This window comes from Oreochromis niloticus, linkage group LG5, assembly GCF_001858045.2.
Source record: "Oreochromis niloticus isolate F11D_XX linkage group LG5, O_niloticus_UMD_NMBU, whole genome shotgun sequence".
NCBI lineage: Eukaryota > Metazoa > Chordata > Actinopteri > Cichliformes > Cichlidae > Oreochromis > Oreochromis niloticus.
In genome coordinates, this window is record NC_031970.2 from 26,945,533 (window position 1) to 26,967,186 (window position 21,654).

At 40.1% G+C, this 21,654-nt stretch overlaps 3 protein-coding genes across 9 annotated transcripts in view; 2 read left to right on the forward strand and 1 right to left on the reverse strand.

The window, feature by feature from the left end:
* The window catches only part of dlgap4b (discs, large (Drosophila) homolog-associated protein 4b), a 117,237-nt gene extending 111,269 nt beyond the window's left edge, over nt 1-5,968 (forward strand). For 6 of the 7 annotated variants that reach the window (XM_025907383.1, XM_025907382.1, XM_025907381.1 and 3 more), the window contains one exon: nt 568-5,968. In XM_025907383.1, coding sequence (XP_025763168.1) covers nt 568-801 — 234 coding nt within the window. In that variant the 3' untranslated portion in view covers nt 802-5,968. The remainder of the gene's footprint in view (nt 1-567) is intronic. The other variant, XM_025907386.1, reaches the window with a different exon arrangement.
* Nucleotides 5,969-7,325: 1,357 nt separating this feature from the next.
* tgif2 (TGFB-induced factor homeobox 2) lies at nt 7,326-13,683 on the forward strand. Its single transcript, XM_005469297.4, has 3 exons — nt 7,326-7,646; nt 9,136-9,374; nt 10,062-13,683. Exons 1-3 carry the CDS (start codon nt 7,628-7,630, stop codon nt 11,538-11,540), a joined length of 1,737 nt encoding a protein of 578 aa, XP_005469354.1. The 5' UTR covers nt 7,326-7,627; the 3' UTR covers nt 11,541-13,683.
* Nucleotides 13,684-14,618: 935 nt separating this feature from the next.
* Nucleotides 14,619-20,399, reverse strand: myl9b (myosin, light chain 9b, regulatory). Its single transcript, XM_003441545.5, has 4 exons — nt 20,326-20,399; nt 16,951-17,154; nt 15,778-15,939; nt 14,619-15,680 (listed from the first exon to the last, which is right to left on the reverse strand). The coding sequence occupies exons 2-4, from the start codon at nt 17,132-17,134 to the stop codon at nt 15,505-15,507; spliced, it is 522 nt and encodes a 173-aa protein (XP_003441593.1). The 5' UTR covers nt 17,135-17,154; nt 20,326-20,399; the 3' UTR covers nt 14,619-15,504.
* Between the last annotated feature and the right edge of the window lie 1,255 nt (nt 20,400-21,654).

A 21,654-nucleotide genomic window follows, 5' to 3' on the forward strand; every position in this document is an offset into this window, starting at 1 on the left:
GGCTGAGATGCGCTTCATGTGAAAGAATTCTGGCTTTTGTTATTTAAAAGTCTGTGTCCTTGTGTGTCCTTTGTTGATTGTTAATAAGTAACTGTGTATATGTGTCTCTGTGCCTGCATCTTTATGTCAGTGGCTGTTTTACCTGTCGCTGAGGTGCTTTTGCTTCTGTTGCTTGTCAGTATACGTGCATCGAGTGTGTCTTGTGAGCCTTATAATTATTAATAATGTAAACTCCCCATCAGTTCATGTTACCATTTCATGTCTTTGAAAATTGATATTCAAATGACTGTTTAGTCTTTTTTTTCTCAGTGTCTGTTTTTCAGTTGTCTGTAATGTCAGTGTCTCTGTTTATCATGTAAAATCACTGTTATTTCAATCTTAATTGAAGATAATTAGCCCTGTTGTAATGTCTCGTCAAAGTCCTGTTTGCTGAACCTGTCTAAACTGATAAAGGACCTTGATGTTTCTTGATTACATTTTCTCACTGGATGATATCTGTCTTTTTCCCCCCTTATCTCCTCTTTACTCTTTCCTCTCTGTCACTTTCTGTCACTCCCAACACGACAGGACGAGGAGAAGGCGGCGTCAAAGAAGCCTGGTAAGGTACGACCACCGCTGGGCCGCGAGAAGAGTGCCGACTCTTCATCCAACTCTTCCTTGAGCTCTGCAGAGAAACAGCGACAAGAGGCTCGCAAGCGTCTGCTGGCTGCTAAGAAGGCTGCCTCGTTTCGCCAGAACTCAGCCACAGAGAGCGCAGACAGCATCGAAATTTACGTCCCTGAGGCCCAGACTCGTCTCTGAGAGAAACTGTGAGAGAGGGCCGTTGGGTTGGAACAAAGGACAGATAAGTGTCAGTGAAACACCTGGAGAAAGGAGAGGAAGCTTTTGCAATGTAAATGAGCCATCTCAGTGAAGATGGGTACGGGTGGAGGGGAAAAGAGTGGGAAATTCCTGGGTTTGGAGGGTTTTGACACATTCATACAATAATAGGCTGGTCCTGGTGACTGCAAATGAGCAAACAAGTCATTGAATATTTCTCGGACCCAACGGACTTTGAAGCAGGAGACTCCTCATTTGAGTCTTGCCATTGAAAACCTCAGCTGATGAACTTTCTTTTCTTGTTACTGTTCTTGATATTATCATTAAAAAAATTGTTAATGAAGGTATTGTTATAATGACAATTATATCCTAAAGAATCTATATGAAGACTGTTTTAAATGTTCCTGTATCTCGGCTATAAGATATTTTAAGCAGACAGAAGGCAAGCGTTAATGCTTTTCTGTCTTCCATCGTCCTGCTCTCTTCCCAGACCATTGGCCATCTTGTAGCTTTTGCACAACACCGCCTTGTGGCCATCACAGACACTGCACACATACCACAAACTCACCTCTGTGTGTCTTCCTCCTATTTAGTTTGTTTACTTTCTTCATCATTTGAGTTATATAAAAATCAGTTTAGATCAGGTTATTACGAATAGTTTTGGTGTGATGAAGCTGAAAGTCAGGTTTAAAGGGGTATTTATATAGATAGCTGTTACCTCTTGCGTATGTCCTACAGAGTGGATTGTGTCAAAGATGTTTTTTAACAAACTTTAGGTTTAGTGTCTGAATGGATTTTGAATGAGAACCCATCCCAATAATCAGGCAAAGCTTGAGGACATAGAATTTTAGGATACGCACTACCGCTCGAAAGTTTGGGGTTTCTTTGAAATGTTTTTGTTTTGTGAAGAGAAGCTCACTTGTTTTAAGCTAATGTAGCACTGACCAGCAGAAATGTTATAATTGGCAGCAATTAATTAAAATTTCAGGCATACATACCTTCACTCCTGTGTTCTAATGGCATGATCCCTAATACCAGTTTGTCACATTAAAAGAATAATTATTAGGAAACCTCTTTCAGTTATGTTAACATAGCTGACAAAACTTGTGCCATTAACAGAAGCCATTACATTACATGCCATTACATTCAATGTTGTTTCTCTCACTGTGTTATTCAAGGTTACTATAGTTAACAAAAACGACCCTAAAAACTAAGATTAGATGTTTAAAAAGATGTTTTAGATAACTAAAATTTAAAAAAAAACTGGGGGGAATTTAAAACTATAACTGAAACAATTTTGTGAACTTGGAACACTAATAAATATATAGAAATAAATATATAGAGGAGATATCCTTAATTACTATGTGTTAGTTATGTCAAGAAGAGGCTGTGATGTGTTTGAAACTCAGGGTCTCTGGACACTGTGAACCAGCTGCTTTCAAAAAGTTGTGTGATTTTATTGTAATACCTGGACTGATTTTCCTCAATCTTCTCTTTGACATATACAGTCCATATAATTTTAATTAAAATGAACACTAAAACTAAACATTTTCAAAGAATAGAAACTAAATTGAAATAAGAGAATCACCCCTGGAAAATAACTGAAAAACAAACAGTCAAAATAAAAAGTAATTAGAAATAGCTGAAGCAGGTCCAGATATTGTCACTTTATAAAAAGCATTTATCGATTCATACAATGTTTTTTTTACTACTCCCAGCTCAGAGAAGTGCAAACCAGCTCTAAACAGAACAGAAAGAAGAAGATAACACCCTGTAGATCATTGCGCTAGGAGATGTAAATCAGTCATAAATCAGAGTTTCTAGTCTTCTATTGGCAGCTTTATTAATTTGACTGCCTGCTCAACCATTTGGTTGAGCATATACATTTGTTTGTTTGATTGTGATCATTATTGACCCAAAGTATTAGAAAATATGGACAAATAATTCTTTCATTGTATTTTTCTTGGTGAGGCAGTCAAAGGGTTAAATGGTTCCCATAAGAGCCAAGTCATGTTGGTTTGTGAAAAGAACAGTACACACTGTTTAACTTTTCAGGCATGTAATAGGTAGTTCCCTTTTTTTAAGAGAATTTTGAGACTACACTAAAACCCATAAAGGCTGATGTATCAGACTCTTAACTATCCAATATTTTTAATCAGCGATACAGTTTTCATAACATTATCAAATAGGTCAGGAGCACACTGCTTGCATTACCAGTACCATGTTTGCTTCTCGTGTTAACAAGTTAGAGCAGTCTGTCTGAGAAGCACGAGTCAGCACTCTGCATCTAAAGACCCAGAGTGTCACTTTTTTTTTCTCCCCAAGTGAAACATGCAGCTCTCAGCAAAATCTGTGAAAAAAAATAATCTATTTATAGTCATGTTGTCAGCCTAGCAGGACTATAACTGATATTTTTCAGTATAATTTAAAGATGTGGAATATATCTGAGAAACGTTTTTCACAAACGTGGAATAAATGCAAGCTAAATAAAATGTCATTAATCTGATATAATATAGGAGATAATTACCAGAAACACAATGAGGGTTATAATTATATTATTATTGATAAGTTACCAGAATCTTTGACAGGGAATATCTTTCCTGGTGCACTCTTTCTTTCTGAACTGTGTGTGAGCCACAACACTTTATCTGTCATGCATAGATAGAAGCTAGGTAGCTAACTTGCACTTGCTGATGCAATCTGCCACTGGAGCACAGGATTGATCCCTTGATATATATTCCAGTAATGATTGATTAATACATTTTAATTTGCAACATTTTTGTAAACCATTACTTTATACGCAGCGTAAGATTTATCCTACAGCTGCCCTAAATGAACAGTTTTGGCAATTACAAAAATCTGTTTTTAATGTTTGTGTAGTGGTTAATCCACCGGCATGCACACGCTCTTTAATAAAATGATGTGTTTAATACTAAATATAATTACTGTTGGTAACCATGAATTATCAAAGTTGTTGTTTCGCAAAATAGTTTTTTTTTTGTTTGTTTGTTTTTTTTTTTGTTTTTTGTTTTTTTTTATGAAGATCCCAAATTACTGTTATTTGCTTGCATTCATGAATTAGTTTTTGTGGTTGAATGTTATATGTCTGATTAATTTCGGACTTGTCTGAGAAGTCCAGTGTACCAGCTCAAGTTTGGGAATATTTTGATTGGTCATTTTTAGTGTTATACATGAAGTGGGAGTTTTGTGAAATTACCTCAAACTTTTGAGGGGTAATGTTTACCCGACAGAATGACATGGGGAACTATATACCGAATATTTATTCCTTTTGTTGGGACGAAATCTTTCACCCCTCCTGGTGTCTTTTGCCTTCTCTTTAGCCTTTCGTGTTTCCAGAAGTGTTTTTTGATTTTATTTTGCTTCCCATCACTCAACAAAATAACGAAATCAAAGTTCATTGTTACATTATCCCCACCCACCCACCCATCCCCCCCGCCTTAGAGGAGCACCCAAATACCTGCACTTATTTTTATTCAAAGAAGACTTTCTTATTAAAGCATTACATACATTAGTGATTGTGTTTTCATCATTTATTCAGTTGCTTCTTTTTTTTTCTTTCCACTGAAGACTGCATAAGCCAAAGATGAATTCACTGTTTTAAATTCATCTTGTGTATTTAAATGTCAGCTTCAAGGAACTCAACAGTCGACTGTGAAAATAGATTAAGTGCACTGTAGCCATAGCAACATATAGATTTAAAGATTTTGATAAGTCCGTGTTTGACAGCAGAACCGGCCATCACTTGTGGATCAAACCTCTCCGTTTGGTTCATGAACTTAGGAGTTTGCATTTTGAAAAGCATCGTTTCTGAAGTCTGCAGCAGCAGGGGCTGATTTTTTTCTTTTTCTTTTTCTTTTCACTCAAGAAAACATATGATGTCTCTGCCATGTGTTTACAGTGAAATGACATAGCTGGCATTGCATAATTTGCATGAAGGGGACACATCGCTTTGATTGCACATATCCCCTCACTTTAGATTTTTACACTGCGAGTAGCATACCGAACCAGCGAGTCACCCCTGACATGCCTTAGATCAACCACTGTCATTTGCCTGTCTTCCACTCAGTTGGTAAGCAAACAAACTCCAACTGTCCCCTCCTAATTACTTGCCACTGACCTTAGCTGTTGCAGCGTCTGTTTCTCACCTGCTGTGAACCAGAAGTACATAATTTGAATTGGAAATACCTAGTAAGCACCACTTCTTACTCTTGATTGCTCACCATTCTTTCACTGTTGTGTTTGCCTGCTGGGGATGTCTGTCAGCCAGAAAAATGGCACAAAGGTGTCAATAGTTGGCTCCGTGATGGCTGTCAGTATACCCCCTTCCGTTTGAGTGGGGGTGAATAGGGCCGTTAACATCTGAGGCCTACAGTGTGACTCAAACTTGGTGGTTGGCTTGATTTAATTTCTGACTGTCTGGAAGAACTCGTCTGACGAAATGTTTTCCTAAAATAAGCATAGATGTCTCTTTTATGTGTAAGCAGGGCGGCTTCTAGTGGATATATATGTATCAACGACAAGATGACAGTGTCTTCACTCTATGCACTCACTTCCATGTTTTACAATACCTAATAATTATGTAATATGTTACATAATTTCATGTATCATTTTCTTTTCTTCATATTTTTTTCCCCCACATATTGCTTGCTTGCACAAAACCGTAGGACTTGAATGCAGATAAAACACAAATGTGGCATCTCCGGTGCACTAAGGGGAGGAGGCCAGGAACACAGAGAAAGTTGTTCTGTGATCTGTTTCAAACTGAGAGTCAAGACTTTTTCCAGCCTGTTGATGACTGTGTGTGTGTGTGTGTGTGTGTCTGTGTCTGTGTGTGTGCGTGTATAGGAAACCAGGGGATGTAAGTGGGGTACTCAAAGAGACAAAAGAAGGCTCATCTCATACATTTAAACAAAGCTGTTCTTTAGCACACAAATAATCACTGGGGCACACCTAGCTGGATTTCCTGGGTAGGTTTATCAGTGATTCACTCAGTGGCACAGTGGGGGGGATTGCTGCTCTAAACTATTGATTTTTATGGGTGATAATGAATGGGCTTTTATTTTGCATCACACTAAATGCATGATGAGTTTCATATCAGAGCATAGCTTTGATGAGCTAAAGGGTAAAAGTTTCATTTTGGGAATCCAAGTTTGATACATTTTTGCACATTTAAATGCGTTTCCATCAGACAGTGTGAATCTAGTGAAACTAACCCCACGCAGTACTCTGAAGAGAGGGGGGAGGACAAAAAGCTCTTTCGTATCCCTTCATTGTTTCTCTGACTTTGGAATATAACTGGGTGAAGGGCAGGGGCAATACTCTTTTAAACATGAGAGATATGATGTAGCAAAAAAGTGTCTGTACAAATCCTAGAAGAAATACTTTATGAAGCAAGCACATACTTTAAATCTGTTCATTAAACTACTCTTATAGGCTGTGTGTAATTCGAGGTCTGTGGGTTTGGTAAAACTGGTTGTGCTGTCTGAGACAAAGTTGTGAGAGAGTGGATGTGCTCATAAAGTGAGATTTACCTAGATTCTTGTCACTATACTCTGGTAATATTTAAAGTATATGCGCAATACTGAGTAAAAGGGTTGTTTGATATTAAGACGAAACTAATAATCTTGCATTTCTCCCCCCGTGCTTCTTAAAAATGTCTTCTGTAAATAAGAACAAAGTCGGACTAAAATCCCCATCTTTTACAATGCTGTAGAGCTATTTATACTATTTCAAGGTTGTTCAAATGTATAATGCAGAGACCTAAAATTCAATAAATGCACACAGTACTTTCTCAAAAACGTCATCATGGCTGCCTTTATTTTAGTGTTTTGCTGTTTTAAAAAGGTGATTTCCTTTGCTTTTCTTTTTTTAAATAATAAGTGTAAAAATCGTTTTTAACACTGAAAACATACTGTGATCTATAGTGTTCCTTTACAGTCATCTTACGTTGATTTGTTTGTGCTGTCTATCTCACAGAAACCAAAACTCCCGCTTATTTTCTGGAGGAGTTTGGGTCTCCCACAGATGTCGAGAAATCAAAACAGTCCCATTTTTGTCAAACGAGCCTCTCGGGCTTGAACAGAAACCGAGCAAAATGAATAATAATTCACCAGTCAGCTCTTAAGACGCTTATGTTTTTGTGTTATGTTTTACATATCTCAAACTAAGATATAAGCTATCTACTGGAGACGATAATAAAATGACCACAGTGGTCTGAAGGTATTACACCGTTGTTATATATAAATCCCGCTTGTGTCAATGTAACCACTGGGTTGTTGGTTGCTCCCCTCCAGTTTTAACCGTGTCGAGGTAATAACAATGTTTCAATGACTGCGCTGTATTTTGAATGAAATGGTTCTCCCGTCACTCACTGTGACACCGAGTCCGTCTTCTGCCTGAAAACGCGCCGCGATTGGCGCATGTTCGCCTAGGAATAAATGCCGCGACGCGATTGGCCGACAGCTGTGAAAGGGGTGGGACGGACTGTCAAGATTAGCAAACCGCTGCAGGTAAAAGGAAGGAGCGACAGAAGACAGCCAACATTTATCTTTGCAAGAAAGCGAGGAGTGCGGTGGAAATGTGACTTTTGTTTTCTCCTCACCCCCGTGCGGCACAACTCTAGCGGCGACGGCTTTTAGTTCTTTTGGAGTCGGGACGAGAGCACCAACACCTTCGGCGCCTTGGAAGAAAGTGTCGCTGTGTCAACCATCGTTTGGCTCCCGGGCACGCTTTGTAACAACGAGCAACTTGGACAGCTGCGTGTTTTCCATACAGCTATCAACAAAGAATGAAAGCAGTCAAAAGAGGTGAGCGTTACTCGTCTTTTGCCGTGTCCGTTTCTCGCCAGCGGAGTGTCTGCCTACGAGCCCCTGCGTGGCTTTTCGCTGTTGACTCTGGCTGGTATGCGGGGTTTTTTGTTGCGAGCAAATGCAGCGTGTGTTTGTGTTGAAATTTGGAGGGACAGCTAGCCAGCTAGTTATCTCTGGAGGCAGGCATGGTGTCCATCTGGCGGAGCGACATGCGGGGAGGCTGTGCGTCCCTGCTCGCCTCCTTTTGTGCCTTCCACATGGCTAATTTACCCGTTTTTCCCCCAGGTTGGTCATATTTTATTTTATGCAAGTAGTGGGGTTTTTTGTTTTGTTTTGTTTTAATACATCCCAATAACAAAGCGGTCTGTTGTGCATAGTTTGGGCAATCAGATTTTTTTTTCTTTTCACGGTCTCAGCAGCCTGAGACCGTGACCATGTATTTGTAAACTTTTTTTTTTTTAGGGGTTACTTTTTCAAGCCTTTCCAAGGCGACCTCGAGCTGCAGATGCCTACAAAGGTAGAGAGGACATTTTGTAAACACAAGTTGATCAGCGTGATGCTGATGTGACAATCTGGCCTATCGGAATGAAAGCGAACTAAGCCAGCCCTGCACTGAATTGTATTTGCTTGCTGTCAGTAAGATAGTTTGGAGAGTTTTTTGTTGTAGATCTTAAAAGGTCCGTGCCGTGAGCCAGTGGAGTTGTAGTATCACGTACGTCACGCCTCTTCGGGGCACTGCAGGGAATGCCTCAAATCTCTGTCAAGCGAGAAGTCCTGTTTTTTGTCAGACCCAGTTTGACCACATTAAGGCTGTTTTTGAAACATCTATCCCATTCATAGAGTCGGGCTTTCTGAAATGTTTTTATTAATAGTAATAGGATTTTATTTCCCTCCTGCCCTTTTATTTTTTTAGGCAAATGGAGGAATGCACGTTTGTCAGCTGCTCTAGCAGCCTTCAGTTGAATCGGCTCGAGGTGCTTTGCATTGTCAATAGATTCCTGGGCCACTAGCTGCTGTGATGTTGATATGGCCACAATGTCTTTGTGAGGACAGGCGCTGCCCCCAGGGGTCAGGTTTCACCCAGCCCCACAGAAGGACATTTACTGCATTCACTTGCCCACCCCTGGGATCAGGCATGCTCCATTTTGAGGGGAGATTCCCTCCTGTGCCAACCATAAATGTCTTTTTCTGCAAGGCACGCGTAGCACAAAATCACAAAGCTCTTGTAAATCTGTTTGTTACTAAGTAGTAATTAAAAAATAAAGTAACTGTACTTGTTTACTGCTATGTGCTTGATCAAACCGTTACCTTCCTTTAATGTTTGTTTACCTGGTGTCTGAAGAACTGCCTAAACCACACCATGCATGAGCCAGAATAAGTGATGGGTAACATCAGAATCAGAATACTTTATGACTACCTCCTACAAACCAAGTCAGCCAGGGGTGTAAAAGTCAAAATGACTGACGTCTTGCCTGCTTTCCCTCAGCTCTCGCAGAGGATACTTGCCCGGAGCATGAGGAGCACACCTCAGCGGACAGCGATGATGGCTCCCCGCTCGACCTGTCAGGAAGGGGGCTCTCTGGGAAGCGCCGTCGCCGTGGTAACCTGCCCAAGGAGGCGGTGCAGATTCTCAAGAGCTGGCTGTACGAGCACCGCTTCAACGCCTACCCGTCAGAGCAGGAGAAACAAAGTCTGTCGAGCCAAACCAACCTCACTGTGCTGCAGGTAAGGAGCAGGTTTTCTTTTATTGATTTATTCTCTTCACTTGTTAGAGGAACTTGCATCAGAGACATGACACTACGTCTGTTAGTACAAACAAGTGTGACGCATATTTGGCTGATGATGTCTGATGGATTGTGCATGTAAATCTAAAAGCACTTTTACTGCTTTAACGGCTCTTTCTGATTGTGAACAAGTGAAAGCAAAACAATAGTTGAATGTTTGTGGAATGTATGCATTGTACTAAAGAGAACAGCATTTTTCCCAGCCTTCCTTTTTTAACTTTGTTGCATCAGTGGTAGACGTTTCCTCTTTCCCTCCCAACACGTAGGCATGCACAGACAGGCTGCATTAGATAAGGCATTTGCAGATCAGTATGAGGCTGCAGCAGAGTTTCTTGTTATGTAGTCAGTTCACTGGAATGCCTTTGGCTGGCTTCTCTGTGGCTCAGCATATTTGAGCTCAAACCTTCATTACTGCCAGCTGTATGGGGGCTCTCACGCCTTGTCTTGTCATGTGAGAAGCTGTACCACTAGAGGGAGTTAGTAGGGCCTTGGGTACAGGTTTAGGTGAAGAAACATTGCTGTTTGCGTCAGTTTTCTGACACTTTGTGATCCTCTTTTAGGGTGGTAAGCAGAAAATATTGGTTCTTCTCATACCTGAAATTGATAATTTTTGTATTTATTTTCACAGATCTGTAACTGGTTCATCAACGCACGTCGCCGCCTGCTCCCTGACCTGCTTCGCAAGGATGGAAAAGATCCCACTAAGTTCACCATCTCTCGCAAGGTTGTAGGTAGAAATGAGGGGCACTCCTCCAGCGGAGGTGGCGTCTCCTTCACAGAAAGCCACTCCTCTCCCAGCCCATTGCCGGAGCGCCCATCTGTCATTCATTCTGCCCCTGTTTTCGACCTCGGTGTTCTTGGGAGCACAGCAACAGCTATTCTGACAGGAGCAGGTTACCCTGGTAAGGAAGTGTCAGTCCAGGCACTGATGAAGCTGGATACACAAAGTCTGCTGTGGAAAGTGAAAGAACAGGGGGCTTATTTGGCAAGTCTTGCCAGCAGAAATACAGCAGCTAGCACCACCACCAATGGCCTGTTCAACACACCTCCACCAACTCCTCCAGATCAGTGCGCTCCCCCGGACTTTAGTGCTTTGCGCCTCCTCGCAGATGTAGCTGCGCAGAAAGCTATAGAGCTCGAAAACGAGATGAAGCTGAAGAGCCAGAATAAACCCACAGAGACTGAACAAGCAGAGTCACAGAGCAGCACTTGTAACCGAGAGATAGGCCTCACACCTCCTCCAGAAGACAACCAACAAATCTTGGATCCTTCCAGGGTGCAGCATCTAATGGAGACAGCTATGACCGTTCCAGCATCAGATGTGCCTTCGGGAAAGGATTTGGTGCCTGCGAGCACAGAAGCATCTCTTCCAGTCCCAGCTCCAGTCTTTCTCTCAGCTCCAGGGATATCACCTCTTCATATGAATAAAGTCATCGTTTGCCACATAGAGCAGGATCAGCCTCAACTCATTACAGCCCATCTACCAACCATGATGCCAATACCTGCCTTAGTCTTAAAACAGCAAGATCCTCACAAACCAGTTGCTGCTCCAGCCTCACCAGCTTCAGCCTTGAGCTCAGTTGCAACTCAGTTGTCCACTACATGTCCTGCAAGTGTGCCGGGCTCAGTGCCATCCCCAGTCCTTCTGCCAATCACAAATTTATCTTCCGTCTCTGCAAACCAGGAATTATCCACAAATGTAGCTGTTGTTCCACCCACCAGAGGAATACCACTTCAGCTGCCGTGTCCCAGGTCCCCCTCAACTCCAGTTGCAGTAGCATGCCCACTGCCATCTTCAGCTGTCATGTCTTCTGAAGCCCCAGTTACAAGCCCAGCATCTGCCTCTGCCCAGGTTTCAGCCGCTGCCTCAGTTTCGCCCCAGTCCGCATCTATCACACCTCCTCTTGGCCTCAGTTCCCAGCACACCGCCTCCCAGCAGCCCACGTCCCCGAGCAGTACCAGCACAAGTAGCAGTAGTTCACAGAGGAATTCAGCTTCTGTGCCCCGTGTTTGGAGCATGGTCACCAGGCAAAGCCGCTCCCTGGGGAAAACCCCCATTAGCGCCGTGTGGGGCCCACTGCACCCGGTGAGTGAAACTGTCAACTAGGAGCTCTTTTTAAAAAAAAATATATAGTTGTGGAGACCAAACACTAGTTTTAGTATGGACAACACTATATTGGAGAATGTATTATTATTACTTTTTTTTTTTATTCATCACCAGTACCTTTTGATATGATAACCTGAGCCTGTAGAATGTGCAGCGGGGAATTGAATAATCAGATGCGCAAACTGGGATGAAGTAAAGTAACCAACATAATGGTACTTATAAAGTGTTTATTATGCTGTTTGACAACGGAAGTGGGGTTTTTTGTTTGGTTTTTTTTTTAAATCACTTTTTCAAAATGAACATTCCTGCAGCGTAAATGCAAAAAAAAATTTTAAATTTATTTTATCTTTTGTTTTGTTTTTTTGTTGTTTGTTTGTTTGTTTTTTACCTCTTCCCATTTTTACCAGGATGTATTGATCGCCCACTTTTTGGTGTAATTGGCACCACCAGCAAAGTTGGCCTCTTTAGTAGCAGTACTGGATTTTATTGAATGTACAAAAGACACTGACTGCGAAACATCCACTCCCCTCTAGGATAAAAATGAGGGCATGGTTTTGTTTTTTTAATATTCACATCACCGCCTTCTTAGTTTAGTGCAATGTTTTCTTTTCTTTTTTATTATTATTATTTTTTCCTTTAAATTCATGTCTGTACTGTCTACTTGGGATGAGAGAAACTGATTTTTACAGCAGGAAGCTCGGACCCTTTCATAATGTATTCCTATTGTTCTTTTAGTTAAAAGGGGAGGGACTTGTTGTGTCAACTTTCCGCGAAGTATATGCTTTGCTATTTTTTTTTTTTTTCTACAGTTATATCTGTAGTTTTAATTAAAATCAGTATTATAGTGATTTAGCCAAAAACACGTTTTTCTTCTAGGCAATCATCTGTTAACATGAAGCCCTCACAACTCCACGATGCATTCAGTTTAGTGAGAGAAATGGTGCTTTTTATGGTTTATAATATTTATGGTTTCTATGTTCCCATTTTATTCAGCAGATATTTCTCTGTGCACATAGGTTCTCTGCAAAGCAAATGTACCACACTCAGTAGCTGACTTTTTGTATATTTAATGTTCTAGTATTTCCTCATCTGTGATTTCCACTTTTATTTACAAATGGTTTCTATAGACTTTCTAATCATAAAGTTGTAGTTTCCATGAAACTGTATTAGGATGAACCACAATTTGTGGCTGAATGCCATCTCAACTTTTAACAGTAGCAGTGTTTCTGGGAAAGTTACCTTTGTATGAGAATAATGCTGTAGCAAAACTTAATCTACAATACTGTCATGTTTACCAGTGTTACCGAGCTGTGTTCAGCTCAAACGGTTAGGTTTATTCTGCGTTTTTGGTTTTTGTTTAAATAAATGTGTGGGTTGTAAATGTTGTCATACTGCCAAGCATCGACCATCACAATCATTCCTAGAAAATACTTTTCCTTTTTTTTCTTCTTTCCTGTCTTGCTCTTGACAGACATGAAAATGAACGTGGGAAAATGGTCGTACATTTTTATTTTACTGTTATTGTTTTGTTTTGTTTCCTCACTGCCAGTTGTATTTCAGGATTTTGATTTTTCTTTTTAAGGCTTTATTTTGTTCAGGTATTCTGTTGTCTGATGTGCATTTATACCTCAATTTACAAAAGTCATGTCAGACTTGGGTCATGTCAAGGATATTAAGTATTAAACGCAATCTTTCTTTCCTTTTTTTTTTTTTTTCTTCATTTCATTCATACTAAATCATGTCACTGTGACTACACCTTAATGGTTGTAATACTGGATGGATGACTAAGGTTTTTTTTGTTTGTTTTTGTTTAATGGCAGTGCTTTATATTAAGTTTCCTGTGATGTGCTTTTTTTTTTTTTTTCTTTTTTTTTTTGATGTTTTGACTTAAGCTTTATAACTGTGTGGCCTCTGTACAGCTACATGCATTCAAAACGTGATCGTTCAGTTTCATGTGACTCACAACTGAGTGCTGGTAGTATGGCTGACTGTTGTGCCTTAAACCTACAACTGATTAAGATGTCCCATTTTATATTAAAGACTTACACAGTCTGTGCAATATATGCCTTAAATTTAAAATGTCTTGTCTTTTTTTTTCTTTTTTTTTGTATGAGCCTTTCAAAGAAATAAAATTTCAAAACTGTTTATAAATTTTTTCATTTGCCTTTGTTTTGCTCCTGAAAGCAAATTGTGATCACTTGTGAGTTCTTACTAGGAGTAGTGGGGTTGACCTTGATTTCTTCAAACATCTTGGCTAAAATTCAGAAATTTAAAAACTTTTGCAGCTTTTAAAGGTTTAAATATCAAAGTTTCTAACTTGCAATCTGGCTATCATTGTGGGATGTTTCGTTGAAAAAAAAACCAAAAAAAAAACAGGTGGTGTTCTTTTTTACTTTTTTTTTTTTACTTTTTTCAAATTACAAAATTTTATATGACAGAATATCTATTTGAAACAACTTTCAAATTCCATGTTTATTTTAGCCCATCTGCTACAAAGTGTGTACACATGTACTCCCAGATATGTTTTTATTAATCTAAATGAGTAAAAAAAATGATTCTTTAGGGTGGGTGTAGGGTTTATGGTGGCACTTTTGTGTCTTTACATACAGAGGCAAGAAGTTTTATTACAAGTGGACCAATTTAATACGGGACAAAAGCTGATTTGCTGTTGAGGAAAATCTTTTTTATTTTACTGTCCAGATGTTATAATAGCAAAAATTGTGGAACCGACACCTATAGATCTCTTCTGGTCTATGATATGAGATTTAAAAATTTATTTAAGCAACTAGAAAGGGGGGGGTTTGCAACACACAACAGCTCATGTTCCTTTCATATGTAAGTCATGTAAACAGCTGGGATGTCATATTTCTCAAAATGAATCCAATGTCTCTTTTTGTCCTACCTAAAAGATTCAGCCCAACAAGCAGAAATAAAAAAATTTAAAAGTTACATTTTAATCACAAATTTATTAAAAATTGGTGCAGTGTATCCATTCTCTTTAAACCCCTGATAAAGACACAAATAACCAAAAACCATCCATGTCAGTAAATGTGTGTCAGTGAATATGTACTTATTTAGTTCATGCTGCAACGTGAAGTAGCTGTAAGTAAATATTTATTGGTTGCATTCCAGCTAAATTTAAGTATCTGGCAGTTATGTAAAGCACAGAATACTGTACTGCAGCTTTGTAGGAAAAAGCGCTGTCATGAAATGTTTGAATGCAGGCATGGTACAATATTTTAAAAATACGCCAAACACGCTCTCCACTTGCTTTATTTGCCTGAGAAATTTCGAGACGGAATTCCTTCAACAACACAGACATACCCGATCCTTTAACAAATACACACAACCAGCTGACGGGAGGATGATCTCACTTGACTGCCATTCCTAGTGACCATTTCAACTACAGGAAATATTTGCACCACATTTGATTGTCTGAACCGAATAAAAATGATGAAAGGTCAATTTTTTTTCTTTAATCCGTTTTCATCATACAAGGATATATATTAGACAGAAAAGGAGATAAGTTGCGCAGGTGTGGTAGCTAACTGGCAGGAAGAGGTAAACATGGCTGGTATTGTATGAAGTACGTCAAACAGCCCCTGCACACAAATACACAGATCTGCTTAATGCATCTCCGAAATCCAACCATGTTGTCTACAAAGGCCAGAAAAACTGCAGTCAATGTGGATGAAGACAGGTGCAACATAAATCTGGAATGATGTTTAAATTTAAACAAAAAAGTGGATCTCAAATTACTTCAGACATGCTACCCTTGTTAAACATGTAGGTATTTAAATGTACAATAATTTATTTCTGCCATTTTATAAAAGATATACTGCAGTCCTACATGAATTCCTTTTTTCCCTTCAAATCTGCAAGATTGACAAAGACAGGAGCTACAGATGGATTTGTGGTGCAGCATGTGTGCAGGGGGGAGGCCAGAGGCAGTCATTTTCTCCCTCTACTCGTCATCCTTGTCTTTGGCGCCATGTTTGAGGATGCGGGTGAACTCTGCATAGTTGAAGTTGCCCTTCTTGTCGATGGGAGCCTCCCGAAATAGCTCGTCCACTTCTTCATCTGTGAAGCGGTCACCCATGGTGGTCAGCAGCTCTCTCAAATGGTCCTCGTGGATCACACCTTGGACGTGGAGAATTGAGAGGGGAGTTAATGATCCGAGCCCTGGCAGAGTGAAACAGGATTTGTGCGTGTGTGTACAAGATGCGTATTGACCCACCTGATCCCTCCTCATCAAAGCAGGCAAAGGCATTGCGGATGACATCCTCGGGGTCTGTTCCATTGAGCCTCTCTCCAAACATGGTAAGGAACATGGTGAAGTTAATGGGCCCTGGTGCTTCGCTCATCATCCCCTCCAGATATTCATCAGAAGGGTTCTTACCTGAGGAAGAATATCGTCACATGCATCTATCGCTCATCTAGGAATTAACATCTTGCTGTCTGATAATAAGTAATAATCAACCCAAACCAGCAAGTGTGGATGAACATTAAAGTGTCACATATAGTTAGTTTGTTTACCCGGGATCACTATTAGCAGCAGACTCAGGTCTTTGCTATTCTTTTTGGGGTCCTTACATAATCAACCCAAGATCCATTTTAATTGCAGATTTTCCTGCTTTTGGTAATCCTGTTTTAATCAATATTTCGAGTATTCCTTCGTACTCTTATGTACAATTTGAAGTGGTGATGACTTCCACTTCAACACCCCTCTGAAAATCAACCTTTTCTGTATATTACTTGATTCAACTTTCAGCCATTATAATCTCCTTTCTGTTGCAAATCCTATTTAACAAGTATATTGACTAAAATCGCAAAAGTGTCTTTAATCTAGTACAGTTGGCAACCTTGTCATACTTGCATTTCTTATTAAACTTAACAGAGTATGGACTGATCCCAGATTAGCATGCATTTCATTTGCACTGGTTCTGTACTGCAGTGCAAAGCATGCAGCTACTATTTTATTTCTTTTGATGACGCACTGGACTCGATCACACTGCAGTAACCAAACTGTGTCAGAACTAATGTATTTAGAACCAGTTTTAAGTATTTGATCTCTGTTACAGTCACCGTGTTACACTTCATTTTGGTATTATTTAACATATTTATTTTTTAATTAAAAAGGCACATTTATTAAGTCATATCTTTATACTTTCACTGTTTTCACTTGGAAAACATTTTACTGATTCCCTAATTTTTCTCTCTCTTTCCCTGACAACATAATCACCATCATCATCATCATCTCTGGCCATCACCAGAACTGCAGTTCTGCTAATCCCGCAGTTTTATAATGTGGAAAAAACAATTCCCTCAACTCCTAAGGGAAGTTCCTCTTACAAGTAAAATGTGACCTGTTTATATATTTAGTCACGTCTATAAATGTAACACTGTTTACCCAGAGAGGCCAACATGTCATGGAGATCTTCCTTGTCGATGAAACCATCTCTGTTCTGGTCGATCATGTTGAACGCCTCTTTAAACTCCTGAATCTGAGACTGATCAAACATAGCAAAGACATTGGAGGTGGCTCTCTGCGGGCGCTTCTTGGTGGTCTTTCCCTTGGCACGTTTGCTCGACATGGTGGCGTCTGGATCTGGACCTGTGCACATATTCGTAAATTAGATAAAAGTGTGATAACCCCCAAAGACATTATACAAAGAGAGTGCAGTCTTTTTTTTTTTTACAGTGAATGAATTGTGAATTAGTGACACGCGGTAGTAACATCACCTTAGTTACCCAGCTCAAGATGTCGTACTTCTTTGGGACTCGACCACATTTATCTGCTCTTTTCCTGCACAAACCTGCCTGTCCCTCTATTCTCCGCATCCTATTGCACGTTGGTTCTAACACAATCAAACAATCGAACACACTCACACTCACATACACAGACAAATGGAAAATCCCTGCAGACCCTGACACGAGTGGCAGGTTTAATTCTGGAAGGAGATTGAGTTAGCTGCTGCTTGTACTGTGAAGACATGTCATTTTCACACTCATCTCAGCACCTGACATTTAGCGAGACTGCAATTCCCTCTCTAGGGGAAGTGAGAGAAAGAAATTTACCAGCATGGGGACAAGCCAAAGAAAAAGAAAGGAAAAGAAATGACACACCAACCCCCACACACACCACCTAATGTACATAATGCAATCGAAGCCATTCCCTTATATGGTTTAATGATGATGTGGATAATGGTGTCAAACTCCACATAATGTGCCTATAATTTACATAATTTTTATATCCGTCAAACCTTTTGGTGACTTGTGCCTTATAGATCGGACCATTGTCACCCTGGAAGAGACTGCTCCCCTAAGGTTAGACACGTTTCATCACAGGATGTGAAATACAACAGTGAGTCAGTGACAGCTCATTGCAACTTGTGCAGCCTGAGAAAACAGACAGAATGTAGTACTGCGTCTTTTCTTCATCCGCGTCATGTGATTCTATTAGAGTGATTAGAACAATAGCAAGGGAGCATTTCTGTTTATTTTCAACTCTTCTGTTCTAGACATCATACTAGAATAAACTTCCCAAACATTGATAATAATGCATCTGGTGTCAAGAAATGCTACCCAACAATGATTACGAAAATAGAAAGCCAGTACAATAACTGGCAATTAGGAACGCACAGACACACCGTTTGTTCTTTGAGCTCTCAGTCATCAAAAAAACTGAACATGCATACAAAAAAAATACACTAGGCTGTCCTTATCTCCACAGCAGACAGCAAGTTTTGTTTAATTGCTCAGATAATCTGGAAAGCTTTTTAGTTTCTCCTCACGTTAATCTGTCAATAAATTGGCAAAACTGCTTCAAATTTGGTTTAAATGCGTGTACTTAACAACTCTCTGCAGAAAAAGTGAACACAATTCAGTGTTTGTTTGGTTTTGTGGGCAAAATGAACTACAATCCCTTTGTTTGATTGCATGCTTTAATGGCTATGTGCATTCTTCACTGCTCCATTTTCACAAAAGGTAATGTCTTGGTAACAGTGTCATCGTATTTAAAGGGCTGGGCTAGTCTTAAATTTCGGCGTCTCTTGTGTATTTTGCCAGCATGATTCATAAAAGGCTTCACAGAAAAGCATGTGAAGACAGGTTTGCCTATCTAATCGGACCTTTATCTTTCCTAAACTAAATATAAAAAGGTTCTTCTTCTGTTGATTTCTATACAAATGAATGCACTGTGACAGAATTTGAGTTTTTATTGCCAATGCAAATCAAGCTCTGCCCCAAGTTTCCAAATGGGTAACATTTACATAAAGACATAAAAATCCAGATATGGATCTGCATGCTTGGGTTCCCGCTATAAATGGTACAGGAAGGGTGTTTATACAACTGTGTGCCAAGTGAAGCAGACACACACACACACACAGAGTTTCTCTCATCCCCTCTTTCATCACAGACACATGTTGGATTAATCCTTCCTTTCATTTGGCTACTGTTTGGCTGCTTCAGTCCCATTGTGTGCCAGAAAAATGAAGAAATCTGGAAGGTGTGCAGTTGGCCCGAAGCCCTCCCATTCTCCATCTCTCTGTCGTTGAGGAAGCTAGAAACAAAACATTGTATAGCTCTACTTGATGGTTTCAGGAACAGAGGAATTCCTCCGCCCGATTACGGCGTCTCCCTCCTGCCTAGATGGTAAAGTCCTCACACAACACAAAACGCTTGGATTATGCAGACACTTTGCTTAGGTCTCAAATGAAGTGGCTCAAGCGTAAACAGTCCAATGTGAGGCATGTAGTGGAAATTAGTTATCTGTATTGTGGAGTCTTGTTTGGCCTCACTGATAGAATTCTTGCTGTGTAATGAGAGAGGCTCACTGGTATTTATCTCTACATCGATATCGCTTTGAAATGAGATCCATGTAAACTCTGTGAGAGGAAGATTATGTCACAGCTCACATTTTTAAGCTGCAAGAAGACAGAACGTGGTTTCAAGTCCCTCTGCATCTGGTGCTGTAGCAACAGCTAAAAACTCCCGCATTCTCCACAGAGTGAATCAACAATGATTCATAAAGAAGCTGAAAAATCAACTATTTTTGACAGCAACGTAAGCGTTTGGCTGACGCGTCTCAGCTCAGCTTGTGCTAACAATTGTATTTGTTCTCCGGCTGCCTCGGCTCCTCCATGGACCCTTTTATCCACTGAGGAGTGACAAAGCTTCTCTGTCCCTCTGGCCAACGAGGACAGACACCCACGCTCACACTCTGCTATCATCAAACATTCAGGCTGTCATCCCACAGCCTTACATCAGGTCGTGCAGGTCAATATTACTGAAGCGCAGACCAAGAGGCCAACGGTCAGGAATTCCAAAAGCAAACAGAGTGAAGAGAAATCTCATCGCCTATAAAAAGACATCATCAGAGGATTGTGTGTCTGCGTGTAAGACAGTGTGAATGACACGGCTCTAAATGGGTCAGCTGCATTCAGAAATTCCCCTGTTTAATGTGCCGTGGTGATGACATGGAAGTAAGCACACATCCATACAGTTTATGCAGAAATTCAAACTCTGAGATAAATAACATCTTCAGGTTTCTCCCTGCCTTGATCAAGGGATGAAAATTTCCTACTGCTACTTTACCTCCTTCCTAGTTTCCCGTTTCAGCAGCTCCCTGTAACTGTATCCTCACTTTCACCCTCGCCACTGACAGATGAGCATTGTACCCAAAAATTTACACATCAAATTCACTTGTGGCTCACCGAACAACAGCTCTAAAGCTATGTATTGTCTATTTGTTCAATCCAGGCTTAAAAACAGCTTTTATTCTCACCTTTACTTCAAGTAGAAATGTTTGGGAGTACTTCAAACTCCTTTTGTCTGGCCCCGAAACAGCAGTGGGAAGAGAAGCAGGCACTGAAAAGTTTGCTCAAAGAGTCAGACTCCCAGTGGGTCCCTCCCCTTTCTATCCCAGCCAATGGAGAGACTGGCCTGTCCTGCACAAAGACATCCCAGGCCAGGCCATTTCTCCATACAAGGCAAAAGAATGCACAAGCTACAGCTTGCTACTGCCACAGACGCTGCTCGGGATGTTTGGGGGAAAAGGGAGAAATGACAGGAACTACGATAAGGCTGCCTTATTTAGAGAAAAGGCCCTAAACATTTAGAGGCTCTGCATGGTGGAGTGGTGGAAGCACGAGGAAAGAGAGTTGTGAGCAGATGCAGAGCCGTTTGGGAAAGGAGCGTTTCTTTCGCAAGACTGTGGGTTTCCTTAAATAGGCAGTGTGGCTGGTCACCACAGAGGCCTGACTGCAAAAGAAACACCTTGAATGATGTCATTAAGGCAACGTCTGTTTTGCGGTCGCCTAACCTTGCTCCTGTCCATGAACAATGCTTGCTATGAAGACTAGTCTGACAAACCCTTTTCCTCACTTTTTGTCTTTTTCTGTCAGGTTGTTGTCAGAGAACTATATTTTATCTGTGTGTAACATCTTATTGTTTCTTGTTTGGTGTTGCATAATGCGTTATATTTTTTATGCTTTTTCGATTAATGTGGGTTTAACTTTTCAAAGGTTTAAAGGATTGTTTAATCCTTTCAGTGTTGTTGCAATGAAAATAAAGTTCTGTGATACAATCAGGTTGGCTAATATAAAAGTAACAGCAGACAAAATATTAAGCACAACCAAACTTAAAATGAAGTAGAACAGCTCCATAAATTACAAAATAACTCAAGCAAAAATAGTTCAATAATGTATAAATTACATAAAATTAAAGGGCTCAGAAAACCAAAGTAAATTAAAGTAATAATCAAAATAAAATGCAATAGAATGCTATTTAAAAAGTGGAATATAATACAATAAGGAGCTTAGTAGGTGGTGCTACCAAGTGTTACTAAAATAACAATATTCTGCATTTACATGTATTATCTACTTTGGGGAATTTATCAACATAACATAATCTACTTTCATTTGTTTTTTTGTAATCTTTTAATCGGTGTATATAAGGATAAAAATTACAGACCGATCATTTTAAAGCTTGAAGATATGAATGATTTCAGGCAGAGTGAGGCGGTTTAATGAATCTCAGTGCAGGTCCATCGATGTCCTCTGCTGGACCAATCTAGTCATGATCTCTGAATGTTAAAAAGCCACGTATGAATTGT